At 43.2% G+C, this 15,361-nt stretch overlaps 1 protein-coding gene across 5 annotated transcripts in view; it reads left to right on the top strand.

The window, feature by feature from the left end:
* Positions 1 to 15,361, top strand: part of RRBP1 (ribosome binding protein 1) — a 287,797-nt gene that overhangs the window by 159,811 nt on the left and 112,625 nt on the right. For all 5 annotated transcript variants that reach the window (XM_069234754.1, XM_069234756.1, XM_069234753.1 and 2 more), the window contains exons 19-20: positions 1,791 to 1,881; positions 14,727 to 14,819. In XM_069234754.1, coding sequence (XP_069090855.1) covers positions 1,791 to 1,881; positions 14,727 to 14,819 — 184 coding nt within the window. The remainder of the gene's footprint in view (positions 1 to 1,790; positions 1,882 to 14,726; positions 14,820 to 15,361) is intronic.

The following is a 15,361-nucleotide window of genomic DNA, read 5'->3' on the forward strand; positions in this document are numbered from 1 at the left end:
AGGCCAACATCCATTTCCACCTACCCTGATAAAATCAGCTTACTCTCCTCCAGAGCCCTACAAAACACTTCAAGCTGAATCTTATGATTGACTCTCACTGCCCTCGATTATGACCCTCATTGAGAATCAATCTTCCTGGCACGGGCTTAGCTAAATTTAATCAAGAAGTGATCAGACCAGGATAACGGAAGTGGAGTCTGAGCCTCCAGGGTAGTGCTAGAAAATACTTGATCAAGAATATGACCCTCCCGTTGTGTCGGCTCCGCCACAAAATGGGATAAGGCTAAAGACAAGATAATCTCTTGCAAGGTAACTACCACCTCCTCCTCTATAATATCCTTATGGAGGTTAAAGTCACCAGAGCATAAAATGAGCATATCTCAGGGCCAAGGCACTTTGTAGAGAATGGACGAAAGTGCCTGCAGAACCAGAAGGTCTATAAACCAATACCCCACCCCGCTGACTCATTTGGAGAAGAGGGCAAGGCAAAAACCCAAAGCTCCCACCCTTACCAATCCATCAATCGGGATCAGAGTACAGTTAAAAAATGCTTCGCTCAAGGCACATGGACAATAAAAAAAGTTAATGAGGTACCACAGAGCCCTTCATCCCACCACAGACTAATTCAAGAAGTTGCCATGCTTTTTTGAAGAGAACATCTACCCTTGAAGGAACAATTGGGGTACACGGGGACAGGTTGCTCCACACCTAAGGGGTTAAAGAGCTTATTTGTTTATAAAAAGTAGCTCTGGTTACCCAGAGTTCTTGTTTACTCAGAGTATTACACCAGAGAGGCCTGGAGTGCTCTGTCTAGCTTTTTTCATCCTTGGCAGCAATTAAAACGGCATTTATTAATTCACATGAAGCCAATGACTGTAAGGAAATAAAAGCTAGCTATCTTTGAGCAATCTGATTCCTAATTAGAGTAATTATGGTATTTATCTTACTTTCAAACAACATACATTGGAAAAGATAAAAAAATGCTATTTGGCTTCCTCAAAGCTGTTGCCATTATAGCATACCCTGCTTTTTCCCTTCCTCCTTCATTTCTACACTTTCAGAAATGAAAGCCAAGGGCAGACCCATCTGCACCCATCAACGGGCAGCAGTCTGGACTGGGCCACCCCCCCTAACATCCAGGCTCCCATCTACTACAGAAAATTAATAGTGGCTTTGATATGGTGAAGTGCAACATAAACCTGATGGCCCTCAAAGTGTGATCAACCCTGGATAGCTTTCTACATTGAGCGGTGGGTGTTGAAAGTAAAGAAACTGAACTGGCCGAAAGGCTTTTATTTTTGTCATCTTCACCTGCTGTACGTGACTCCTCTGAACCCAATGGATGACACTGTTTGCCGAACCAATAAGATTCAGGATGTCATGTCAACAGTTGTTTTAGAAACCATCTCTAACCCAGCCCATTGTGACCAGTGGAGGGTTTACAATCTTCTGATCAAGAGTGAGGCATGGGGAAGCAATTGAAGACCCAAGGAAGGAAAAGGAAAAGAGCAGATGGAGGGCCAAAGTCTAAACAATTATGTTACGGACTACCATTGTGTCAGCATATCCTTGGGACAAATGAGATCAGCCCGCCGCTTGGCGGGGAACAATCCGCCATATTGGTTGAAGCGATCTCCAAGGGTGTGTTCACATTGCTTTCAGCTGCTTTGAGCCCTATACTAACACGCCTAACAAATATTGAAGAAAACATACCTAAATTGAACCTCGCAATGAAAATGTAGCAAGATTTTTGACAGCTACTATTTACGAATGTAAGTTTTTCCTTTCAGGTTTCAAGAGAAAGAAGACTTGATTTCAAAGTTGGAAAAGGAAGCTGTTGATCTGAAGGAGACAGTGGAACAGCAGAGAATAAAGAATAATGTAAGATGTGGTAACTGAGTATCGCAGGGAATCAATTCTATATGGGGGTTGTCCAAAAGAACGGTACAGAGTGGAAAAAAGAATGATTATTTATTTGGTGGAGAAGTGATGTACCTCTGAGATTTGCCATTTTAACCTAAAGATTTTTCATTTGTTTACATATGATTGTTACGTTAACTGATAGAGATGTGATAAAGTGCTACAGATTGTTTTTTTTTTTTCCTTTTTTATTTCTGTTTATTTCTTAGGAAATCGTTTTACCATTCTTCGACTAACAGTACACTCTCTTGGGCATTATGTATCCATTTTAACATGAAAGAATGTGTGATGTACATTTTGTTACATTTAAAAGCAACAACAGGCCAGTAAGGAAACATTAGAACAGGTTTAATGTACTAACAACTTGCAGGGCAGAAAAGCCTGGGAGGACAAAACATTAAATTGTCTTTAGAGCTTTATCAAGTCCTGATTAGCAACAGTTCATTTTATGATAACGTTTTATAACATAGTTTAAAATAAACTTAATTCAGTAGATTTAAGGATAACACTCGCTTCAAAAACACATATCCATTTCTACATATTTATACAACTGCTTTAATGCTTTTTACTTCACCTGTAAGCCAGTTATCCTCTTGGCTTTGATATCCTATTCAAGTTTTGTAGGTTGCATTTTGTTGCTTTTTGATGTACTTGTACTTCAACATGGTTGATTGCATAAATGTTTTTTAGCCATGACAAGTTTTATTTCCAGTGCTTCTCTCTTCCCAAATGATGGATCTTTCTTCCCTTTTTTTGTTTTCATTTTGGGTTGAACAAGTTTATCCTAAATCCAGAGGTTTAGAATCCAAACATATAGGGAATCCATCTCCCTGGTATAAGACTTGATGTTCATGTTGTATCTGAAAGTTGTTTTATTTCTCTATATAAGCATTTATCTTTGATTGAGAATATATCTCAGATACATGGTAGATGGGGTGTGTTACCAAAAAGCCCTCAGTGATCCAATGTACCATACTTGCCAACATTTTGAACGTGGTAAGAGGGAGAGTTTGAAATCAAAAACCTGGGTAACTGATTTTCCCTATTGACTAACATTGAAAAATAGTAGAATTTTTGGCAGGAGATATATAAAATAAAGACCTTTTGGGCTTATAAACATAGTGAGTCTCCTGCCTGAATCTGGCCTCTTGCCATGTATGGTTGTACTGCCACTGCCTTTTCCTTCTTCCCTCTATGCCTGTTATGTTGCCACAGCCTCTCTTGCCTGTCCTGCATGGTTGGTTTGTTTCCCCTGCCCTCTTTCCCCTGGCCTTCATGGTCCCTTGTACTGTCACTGCCCCTCCCACCTGCCCAGCTTGTTCAACCTGTTTCCTCTACACCCTCCACTCTGCCCTCAATTATCCAAGTCCGTGCCCCTGACATCTGCCTCCTCACAGTATTTTAATAAGCAACTAGATTGCTAACATCTTGTATTTATTACAAAAGTGTGGTGTGACTGACGTAATCGTAATGTACTCAAAACTGTAATACTTAAAGCATTTCCTTTAGAAATTATAAAGAGAGGGTCTTATTCTTACAGATATTATGGCTAGTGCTCTAAAAACTAAAATAAGGACATATTTTCTGAGTTCTCAAATAAAGACAAATCACTTTTAAATTATTTGCTATATTGATGTTTTTTTCTATCTAGTAGATCACTTGATTATATGTTGCACTTAGGGGAGAGAATGGAGCATTATGACCCTACCTGCAGACTGCATATGGGGAACCAGGTTATAGTTTCAGCGTCAGCTTGACATCCTGTGATTCTGGGCAAATCACTTAATCTCCCCATGTCTATAGCCCAAAAGGAATGTGTTCTTGTGTAATGTAACTGATTCCCATGTTGTAGGAAAGTGCCACTGTTGGCATGGTTACCCCACACTTTTTGACTAGTGTTGATGCCAACTTTAAATATGTGCTGGGACTCTGCTAACCAGGCCCCAGCACCAGTGTTCTTTCCCTAAAACTGTACCTTTGTTTTCACAATTGGCACAGCCCTGGCACACAGTTAAGTCACTAGTAAAAGGTACCCATGGCAACCAGGGCCCTGTAGCCAGGAAAGGTCTCTAAGGGCTGCAGCATGTTTTATGCCACCCTAGGGGACCCCTCGCCCAGCACATGCACACTGCCTTGCAGCTTGTGTGTGCTGGTGGGGAGAAAAAGTCAACATGTCACCCCTCTCAGGGTGTCATGCCCACAAATCAGTGCCTGTGGCATAGGTTAGCCAACCCTCTAGCAGGCCTTACAGTCCTAAGGCACAGATGAGGGCATAGCTGCATGAGCAATATGCACCTACAGTGTTGAAATCCATTCTTAGACATTGTAAGTGCAGGGTAGCCATATTGAGTATATGGCCTGGGAGTTTGTCCCTACGAACTCCACAGCACCATAGTGGCTTCACTGAATACTGGGAAGTTTGGTACCAAACCTCTAAGCACAGTAAACCCACACTGATGCCAGTGTGGGATTTATTGACAAATGGACACAGAGGGCATCTTAGAACCAAACTGCTAGTGTAGGACTGACCAGTCTGTGCCAGCCTGCCTCTTCCAGACACGTTTCTGACCACATGGGGTGAGTGCCTTTGTGCACTCTGTGGTCATAAACAAAGCCTGTCCTGGGTGGATGTGCTTCACCCCCCCCCCCCCTACAGGAACTGCAACACCTGGCGGTGAGCCTCAAAGGCTCAAGCCTAGAGGTACAGTTCCCTTAAAGCACCCCAGCTAGTGGAGATGCCCGCCCCCCCGGACAAAGCCCCACTTTTGGCAGCAAGTCTGGCAGGAAAATTAGGGAAAGCAAGGAGGAGTGACCACCCCAGCCAGGACCACCCCTAAGGTGTCCAGAGCTGAGGTGACCCCCCTCCCTGCAGAATCCTCCATCTCGGTTTGGAGGAGAGGGACCAATAGGGATCGGAATGTGCCCCCTCCCCAAAAGGAGTGGGCACAAGGAGGGTGTAGCCACCCTCAGGGACAGTAGCCATTGGCTGTTGCTTTCAGACCCCTAAAACGCCCCTAACTCTAGGATTTAAGGGCCTCCCTGAACCCCGCTCACCAGATTTCTGGTGACTAGCAAGAAGAAGAAGGACCGCTAAGCTGAAATCACCAGCAGAAAAGAAGAAAGATGACAACTGCTTTGGCCCCAGCCGTACCAGCCTGTCTCCTGCCTAAAAGAACCTGCAAAAGACCAGCGACAGGTCCAGCGGGACCAGCGACCTCGGCCCCACTCCATAGGACTGTCCTGCATCCAAAAGGACCAAGAATTCTTGAGGACAGCGGCTCTGTCTGAGAAAACCTACAACCAGGGATTCCCACCTCACTCCAGATGCGTGAGTCTTGACCCCTGTGCACCCGATGCTCTCGGCCCGTATCCAGGTGGTCCACCCAGCAAGAGAGGGTCCCCAGGCGATTGCGAATAAGTGCTCACCCTGGGTTGACCTCTCCAGCCCTCCATGACGACACCTGCAGAGGGAATCCCTGACCGTGAAGCTCCGGACGAAGATATCCGACGCCTAAGAACACACTGCACCTGAAATCGAGCCCTGGTGCCTCAACGTTCAGCAGGCGGCCCTCCTCCCTGTCTGACCAGTAGTGTGTAAGAAACACCCCCTGGACCTCTCCTGCAGCCTCTGAGTGACCCCCGGGGTCTCCTCATAGGCCAGCATGGAAAACCTGACATCCTGTTTGCGCCCTGCACCCGGTCGCCCCAGTGTCACTGAGGGTGTGTTTGGTGCCTGCTTGTGGCCCCTTCAGTGCTCTTCTAATCCCCCTGGTCTGCCCTCCGAGCTGCTGGTACTTACCTGCAGGCAGGCCTGATTTCGAGTACCCCCCGTCTCCATAGGAGCCCACGTTAAATTTGTTCAACTTTGACCTCTGCACCCGACCGGCCCCGTGTTGATGGTGGTGGGTGTTTGGGGTTAACTTGAACCCCAACCGGTGGACTACTAAAAACCTGAGACTGAAACTGTGAGTGTGGTACTTACCTGTAAAACGACCTAACATTTCTTTCCTCCAGGAACTGTTTTCTGAAAATTGTACTAAGTGTCCATTTTAAAAACAGATTATTGCCAATAATTCAAAAACTGTATTACTTACCTATTTCAAACAAAGTACTGTTGATACCTGCGTGAAATACGAAACCTTTAAGGTATTTAACTGCAACTTGAATCTTGTGGTTCTAAAAATAAATTAAGAAAGTATATTTTTGCTATACAAACACCATTGCTCTGGAATTAAGTCACTGAGTGTGTGTTTCTTCTATTTTCTTTGTGTGTACAACAAATGGTTTGCACTACCCTCCGATAAGCCTAACTGCTTGACCACACTTCCACAAAAGAGAGCATTAGTGTTATCTAATTTAGCCTCTGGGGAACCCCTGAATTCTGTGCACACTATATCTCACTTTGATATAATATATACAGAACCAACGTCCTACACATGTAAAGCACTCCAATACCTTTGGATGAAGTCTGCACTATGGTTAGGTAATATAAACTTTAGTCGGTTAAAATAAACCATAAAAATAGCACATAAAAATAATCAAAACAATATCATATGATGGTTGTCCCAAAATACAATCAATCAAATAATCACATAGCCTAAAACTTCTTTAGGCCGAACCTATGCTCCCTAGTAAACATAAATGTAAAGTACAATAAAAAAGTTAAAATTCAGTAAATACAATATAGAAAAGCATTTGCAATGCAACAAGTCTCGCATTTCTCAGAGTTAGAGCTTTTAGCAGTTGTAAACTCCCAACTGGACTTTTCTTGCCTCATTAAATGGAAAAAAAAAAGAGCTCAATCGCACTGCTAAACTAGTGAGATCGTGCTGCGAAAAAAGAGAAAAAGTAGTCCACAAACTGGACGGAAAACAGCGAGCCTCGTATGTTTTCAGTACTTGGTCGCTGCGCTTGAGGAGGGCTAACCACCGGAAAAGGCATGACGTATGCTTGCCTTCCACTAATGAAAGCAAGCAGATTTTAAAAGGCAGGCCCACGAACCAAGGAAAGACACTGACGTGGCATGGACGGGGCTCCGAGCCCTTTTCTAACTACTACAGCGTCTTGCAAGCGATATGCAGGCTCGACCCTAAAAACAGAAGGAACAAGAATAGGCGAAAAACATTTATTTGCCCACCCTCTTTCTGGCTTCCACCACAGGAGCAAGATAATTGCACATCACAAAGCAGACTTGATCAGTTAACAGCAATTGAAGATAGAACATATCTGGTTTACACTGCCTGATATTGAGAGACTTTATAAGGGGGATTAAAAGCTGAGTTCTCTGTGCTTGGTACAGGTATACAAAAACATGTGAAATTGCGAATGAGGGGGTACTAGAGTTGCAGGGGCAAGCTACCAATTTTTTTATATTTATTCATCGGCAGGATAGGCCATCAAAAAGTGTGCCAGGCCAAGCCCGAGTCTTATCAAAAGGTACCTGTGAATTTGGGGCACCTTTAGCAAATATGGCTCAATATTCAGAGAAGTGCTTAAGGGGATGAAAGATGCCACCAGTCCTTTCTTAGATTAATTCCCCACTCTCTGTCACTAAATAATTGAGAAGTTCCTTTCCAATTACTAATTTGTCACAAGAGCTAGTGCACTCAGGGTTTAGAAAAAACTGTTTTCTCCCTATTTTCCATTAGGATATTCTTCACATACATGAGCCATTTGATTTTGTGCACCCCTGATAGGCCTATATAAAACTGCAAATAACAAAAAAAAAAATAGGTATGTTGCACACTTCCGTCATTGGGCTATACCTGGGCTACATTTGGTGATATTTGTGCTACATTTAGACTTTTTTTTTTCCCCTGTGGTGGCCATCTTAGGAAATGTCTTAATGAAGCTCCCTAATCTCCTCATTTACTGCGGTATCCTCAGTAGAAAATGCTTTCAGTTTTCCACCTCGATTCCCTCAAGATGGCGGTCAGATGTGCCACACTTTTGACATAAATTCAGAATCTGCATGCTTCAGTCTACATGTCAGAATGTCTTAATGTAAGAGAAGAGGAATATATTGGAGAACAAACTTAAAATGTGTCCTAATTTTTCTTTCTACAGCACTAACAATAATTTCTATGTCATAATGACACCCCTTAATTTGTTGATTTTTAAATTCAATTTTTTAAGATTTACCAGTTTGATTCAATCAAGATAGCTTCAGGTGTGTCACACTTTTTTCATAAGTAAGACATTTAGCGCTCTAGTTGTTCTTTAGAACACTCTGGGAGGCTGCAGTAGAACACAAGGGAATCAACTGACAGGCTTCTGCTGTTGGAAGTACATGCTTTACTGAGAATATCAGACTTCATTCTCATATGAGTGAGAATGATAGTGTGAATTTACTGAAAATATGCTCTTATTTTACCTTCTGGAGCACATTCCAAACCTCTGTGGGAGAACTGTTTTCTCTCAAGCATGATTCATGAAATCCCAGCAGAAGGCTTTTTCATGGGGTAAAATTACCTTAGCAAAAAGTGATTTATATTGTAACTAAAATATGTTATCACCCTTTATATGTTCTCCTTTTTGTGACCCTCAAAACCTGCCATTCACTGCAATGCATTTCAGTGAGGTGCTGTCATCCCAAGATGGCTGCCATCACTTTCTGGTTGAAGTGCTGGCGGCCAATCAGATCTCACCATGAGATCTGTGCTTAGACTCTGCCCAGATATACAAATTTGGATTTGCTTTAATATCTCAAACTATTGAATGGATTTACACCAGTTACTGAAAACATACTTTCTGGACCAAGAGCTACCTTTCTGCCAAATTTGGTGCAAATCCATCAAGCGATTCGGGCTGTAGTCATGTTCAAAATCCCTATGGGAATTAAAATGGTAAACACACTTTTTTTTTTACTCTCCTTTTTCTCGGCCCCCACGTGACAGATCACCCCAAAACTTTCCATGTACAGCAAGACACTTGGGCACACCTTTTTTTGTGGAAATTTCATAAAGATTAAACAAACGGCACCAAAGATATAGCAAGTCAAACAACACTTTTTTCTATCAAAACTAGGTCTTACCCATAACTACCTACTGCTGACTGAATGGCAGTAGGTAATGTGTGCATAGGTATTTATTGTTAGGACCTAGTTTCTACAGAAAAGGCATAAGTTTTTTACTTGCCTATATCTGTAGCACTGGTTGACAAATCTTCACCAGATTTTCCCCAAAAATTAGACGTTCCCGTCAGCTGCTGTCTAGAAAGTTTTGGTGTGATCCGTCAGGGGGGCGAGGGTGGGGGGGGGGGGGGGGGGAGAGAGGGGCAAAAAAGGTGTTTTTCCAATGTTAATTCCCATAGAGATTTTGAACAGGTCTACAGCCTGACCCACTGGACAGAATTGCATCAAATTCGGCAGAAGCATAGCTCTTGGTCCAGATAGCACCCCTTTTGTTATTTGTTGTAAATCCATTCAGTAGTTTGTGAAATACTTAAGAAAAATGCCTGGCCCCCATGCATCACTGGGGACCACCACCTTCCTCCTGGGCTCTATTCAAGTGCATTACAGGCGGGTCCCCCTATCCTCCCTCCCTTCCCTCCCCCCCCCCCATTAACCCAAGGCTATTTTCATTGGAGAGTCTACTGATCACCCTGGGGACCATAACCCCTCCAGGTCCGGCTCCTCTGTCCTAGGGTGCCGCCCCCGGGACAAAGCTTTTTGCTGTGACTTGGCAGGAGCTTTGGCAGCTCTTATCAAGTCCCAGCAAACACTCCGCTCACAGTAAGGGAGAGCGGTCAATCAGCTCTCCCTCACTGCAAGCGGAGGTTTCCTCTGTTTCGCTGCCTGCAGAGATGCAGGCAGGTTAACAGGGTAAACATTGGTCTCATAGAGAAAGAGCTGCTTTAGCAGCTCCCTCTATGTGACAGCAATGCTGGCTCCCACAGGAGGTGGGGAGGCGGCTGGGACCATGGAGGCCTTAAGGCTCCCCTTGTGGTCACCAACATTGTCAGTGGGTGTCCACATGGCCGGGTTTCACAGCTTTCTTCTCTGTGATCCGGAGAAAGACAGAGGTTGCACACCAAGTGTTGATTGGTGTATGGGAACTTGGCGTGACACCTAGTGCAAAAACGAAACTGATTCTATTCCATCAGCCTGACATTGTTTGACGACCACGAGTTGAAGTAGGCCCTAGAAGGGCGTTTAATCAACCCCAACGATTACAATCAGATTATATATAAGTGAGAAAACGAGAACGAAAGCTATACCAACGTTTATAGAAAGAAGATAGAACAGAACCGAGATCTAGCAGAGCATGAGGAAACGCGTCCAAACCAGACAGCGGAAAGAAACAATCTAACAAAGGACTCGATGCCCATGCGCGTTATCACAGCGAGGAGGAGTCACACGAAGTTGTGACTTGAAAAAGCTTCTTTGAAGAAAAACAACTTGTAACATTCCGAGCCTATATATATATAGATATAGATATATATATATAGATATAGATATAGATATATATATATATATATATATATATATATATATATATGCAAAAAAACAAAGGGGAACTCTGGGAAGTTCCCAATTTTAGGTGGAGAGCTGCTCTAGTAAGGAGCACCCTGCAACACCAGCGACACTCTAAATTTGCTTACCTCAAATGTCTGCTTATCTAGCAAAGTTTTTAAGCATAGGATTAGCACAGTGCTATCCTCGCCGAGCTAGATAGTGACAAAGTCTTTTGCCTAATTTATGCGTCACTCTAACCCTGAAAGGGCCTTGGTTTGATATATATATATATATATATATATATATATATATATATATATATATATATATATATATATAGATAGTCTGGTGTTCAGTAGGTAGGCCCCTGAGCCCCTCTCACTAGCAGTAGTTTTTTATTCCCCATTCACTATAGGTTTGTTTCAGGTTGGGCCCCACTAGCAGTTTGAGTTGCAGAAGTCCCACTCTGACTGTTGGAAATTCAAAAGTGTTTCTGTGCAGAATTGCTGTCTGACAGACAAGTTCTCCTGGGACCTTCTGGTGCTCCTTGCAGCTCTGTCAGTCTTACCTCCATCAGCAGTGATTGTCTGACCAGAGTCCCTGAGCGCGCTTTTCGCTTGGGTGCAGTGGCTGCCTTTGTCACACATTTGTCTCTGCAGGGGCTGTGGGTGGGTGTCCTTGGTGCTCCACTGATGCAACGGCAAGTCTCCTTTTGTTTTCTCCATAAGTGTGGGAGGGGGGGAGGAATTAGACCTTAGCTTCTTACCCTCAGTCGGGGTTCCGGTCGCCATGGTGGCTTCTCATGATAATGGCATCAACCAGGTTGCGATCCTGGTCTCTTCTTGTGGTCCCCTCTGGCATACAGGGTCACCTCACCTGCTCCGCACACATACTATGGCCTGATGATGGCTGATGAGCACAGCCTCAAATGCCTCTTCACGGCAACCACCTCTGGCATAGGGGGTCACCGACTTATACACTGCACACGGACAACAGCTCGATAGGCAGTAGTGACAATGACCACGGCTGTTTCGTGGCTTCTCCTCTCTGGTGTAAGGGGTTGCCGACTTGAACCTGCACATAGGCAATGACTGACTCAGTGTAGAAGCAATCTCCTTACACCTTGCTACAAGGATCCACTTGCCAGCATCCTGCACAGGATCTTGCTTCTTCCAGAGCTCTCCTTTTTGTGGCAGGTCTCACTAGTCATGGCAAGCAGGCAGTCACTGGTGTTCCAGGGTCAGCTGGTCTTTGGATGTCCTTGAGTGATGTTCCCTCATCAATCATCTGGCTAGGAGACTGGCAGGGCTTAGCCTTCGTCACTGGCCACAGGCAGAAGTCTTGCAGAGCTTCACCTTCTTGGACACCCCGATTGGCTGCTTGACATTTGACCATTTTGAAGGCTTGATGAACCCCATATTATAATCCACTTCCAGACACCAGATATGATTTAGGACCTAATTTTTTGTGTTGGGGTCAGTTTCCTATTAAAGTGCTGTCTCTTCTTCGCTGCCCTTTCTCACGAAAAGCAGTCTGTTACAGCAGGAGTGACTCCAAAATAATAGCTGCACAACTCAGGTGAGGGGAGTGACTAGAGGTCCATACCTGGAGATCAGCCACAGTTATATGTGTATCAAAAGGTTAACCCAGGGCCCCAGCCCTACTCTTTATGATTCTCTTCCCAGCCCTATCTCTTTCCTTAGATGTGTCCAAGCCCCCTTTCCAGTGACCTCTCTGAGAATCAAAGAGCACCCTTTGAAGTGTGCAGGAGAGCCTGGCTTTCCTTCCTCCTTTAGTGTGTCTTACCCAGCTCACAGGAATGCAGCATTCCATAAACACGTTGCTGGGGGTTGGAGGAGGGGTGGAATTCCTCTACCTCCTGATGCTCCTCCAGTCAGTCTTAGATGTCCCAAAATGGAACCCCGATTATTTCATGTTTTGCACCATTCACAGGCACACATTCACCCAGCATGTGCATAATACATATGTGCCCTGCTAATTACTAACTTGATGTAGGCCAACGGTGAGTTAAGCACGCACCAGCGGAACTCACAGAAGTAAGACTATAGACCTCACTCACTCCAGTGAAAGAGGTAAACAAAAAAAAGGCCTGTTCACTTCTACTGATCACTATACAGTTTGCTGCTGCCACAATGCTGGTGCTTCCTAACTCCTGGCAAAGGCAGTAACCTTTCACCACTTAGGGTAGTGCTTTGGGTGACCTCCTAACCAACAAGTCCACAATCCGTGAGGTAGACCTATGTCATGGTGTTCACGTGTGATAAATGTTTGGCCATGACAAGGAAAATCAGCACCAGAGATCCAGACATCATTGAAGCAGGGGCCACTGGTAGGGGTGCCCATCTGTCAACATTCGATGGACTTTTCCATCCAACCAGTTCCCTCAAAGTATTCCTTTACATGTATTTGTATTTTATTCTTAAATGTCTTGCCAGCCTGTGAAACTTTGTAGTCCATGAAAGGTTCCATCTATGTTTTTAAAATAGTTGCCTCGGTGTTGGGTGTGATTAACGTCACTTATTTTAAACATGGTTCAGTTAATTGCCTTTAAATGTAGTCATCTATGAGGATTACAGAGACAGAATTTTATAGACAAAATGTATTTTAAATGTGTTTATCAGTTACCTATAATTAATTTAAAAGGCAGTGCAAGTTCATGCAGAGAGAGACAACTACTGATGTAGTTAATGACAAAAGGAAGCTGTGCAAGTATAAAGAAAAATGAAAGCTAAAGCTGCAGATCCTTTGAAGGAGCTAACTATCAATTGAAGCCCATAATCTTTTATTTTTAAATATGGACCCTGCCTGCAAAGAGCTTCCTGCGCCTTTTAAAAAAAAACAAAAAAAAAAACTATTCCCGTGCATCTGAATAAAAGACTAAAAATCATTCTCTGCCTACCAAAATGTGTAGTGTATTAGAATTAAGAAGATTTAAAGAGAAAGAGGGTAAATTGTCTGGGAAACGAACGTGGAAAGGGGGTACTGGACGGGAGAGGTGTCTCTCTAAAAATAGAAAGTGCCAATATAGTTAAAAGAACATACTTCCCTTAGCAAACGTTTAAAAATGTTGGTTTTATATCTGTGTGTATGCCGAAACCATGACAGCACGCACTGCTCATTTACTTCAAACACCTACATTCAAAAGGCTTTTAAATTCACTACTTATATTCCAGCAAAGTCCATTCAGCAGTGTCTTCCCTTTGTTATCGATAATGAATGTTAACACTCTAGGTCAAATCAACTGACAGACTACTGCTGCTATTTGAAGTACATGGTTAACTTAACATGTATTTGAAAAGAAAAAAAAAACAACCCCCTATTTTGTTAAGTTACTGCAGTCTACTCTGTAGCACATGATTTTGATTCGGCAGATCATGCAGCAACATGGCGTTCAGTGCCTTGAACTTATCAATATAAAATGTTGGCATTCTACTGTAACTTTGACAGAGTTTTAATGAACAACTAACACACCAGTCTGCTGCTGTTAGAAGTACAAGTTTTACTCTGCATGTCGGACTTTTTTTCTCAAATGGATGAATTAATCACTTGGCAAAATTTCTAAAAGTAGTTTGGCTCCACCAATTAATGATTTGCATTATGACTATGATCTGTCATTGCCTTTTCTATATTCACTGCATGTGACCCTCAAAGCCAGACATTTGCCACAATGCATTTCATTAGGCGATTATGTCGTGCCCTTTCAATCGATTCAAAAATATATCTTTCTTGTAACCTTCATCTAAATAATCCTATGATAAACACACCTTCTAACTGATGGTTTTGTCAGTTCCACACTCGCATTTCAAGGTTCGGACATACACTAGCAATGTTATCCAAAGTGGAAGGCAGTCCTGGGAATGTTCCCCCTTTGGATACAACTGCCCAGTTCTGTGGTTGACCATTTTGAGTCTGCAACCCAGCCACCTCACGACAAAAGGGCAATTGGTTTAAAAAAAATAAATAAAAAAAAAAAGGTGTGGGGAAGGTTTGACACTATGACAAGACCTGATAAAGTCAACAAAAACCAAGATGGTTCTGAGGTTCCAGACCTCATCAGGATCTGATGACACTCATCTACTGATGGCGTCTGCAGGCTACTTTAGGTGACTTTTTTTGGAAAACTGCAAGACAGAAGTAGATATAAGTGTATGCCATTTTGACAGTGGCAAGTATAATTGTTCAAATTAAGTAACCAATTTAGAATTCGTTCTGTTTTTATTTTTTTATAAACTTTATTTTTTTGGTTAATTGAGCAACTTGGGTCTCATTGCCTAGAGAGTGGATGGTGAATGACAAAAATTGGATGTGGTTTCGTTTTTATATTTTGCAGGAATTGCGTGAGAAGAACTGGCAAGCTATGGAAGCATTAGGTTTAGCAGAAAAAAATACTGCAGAAAAAGTGGCCTCTTGTAAAAAGGCTCAGGTATGAACTTTTTCTAATCTGTTTTTTTAATACAACCATTTACTGTTAACATATGAAAGTTTCTGCATAGTTACTGTAATTTGTTCTGTTCGTTATTAGTAAAGTTATTATGCATATTATTTTAGAGTATATTTTTGAAGGAACCTCTAACATGGCAATTCCTGTATTTTTTGGCATGTTCAGTGGGATTTATTAAATATATGGCTTCTGTATCAGGGACCAAGTAATCTATACTACAGCCTATAGGAAACACACTGGGACTGAACCAGTTGCCGTCACTGGGTAGGGTTTTTTTTATGCCTCATTGGTAACACACATGGTGAGAGGACTAGTGATATATGGGACTATGGGGGTCATTACGACCCTGGCGGAACAAGTCCGCCAGGGCCGTGGGACGCGGTGGCACCGCCGACAGGCCGGCGGTGCCCCGCGGGGCATTCTGACCGCGGCGGCTCAGCCGCGGTCAGAGAAGGGAAACCGGCGGTCTCCCGCCGGTTTCCCGCTGCCCCAAAGGAATCCTCCAAGCCGGCGCAGCATGCTGC

This window comes from Pleurodeles waltl, chromosome 5 (genome assembly GCF_031143425.1).
Source record: "Pleurodeles waltl isolate 20211129_DDA chromosome 5, aPleWal1.hap1.20221129, whole genome shotgun sequence".
NCBI lineage: Eukaryota > Metazoa > Chordata > Amphibia > Caudata > Salamandridae > Pleurodeles > Pleurodeles waltl.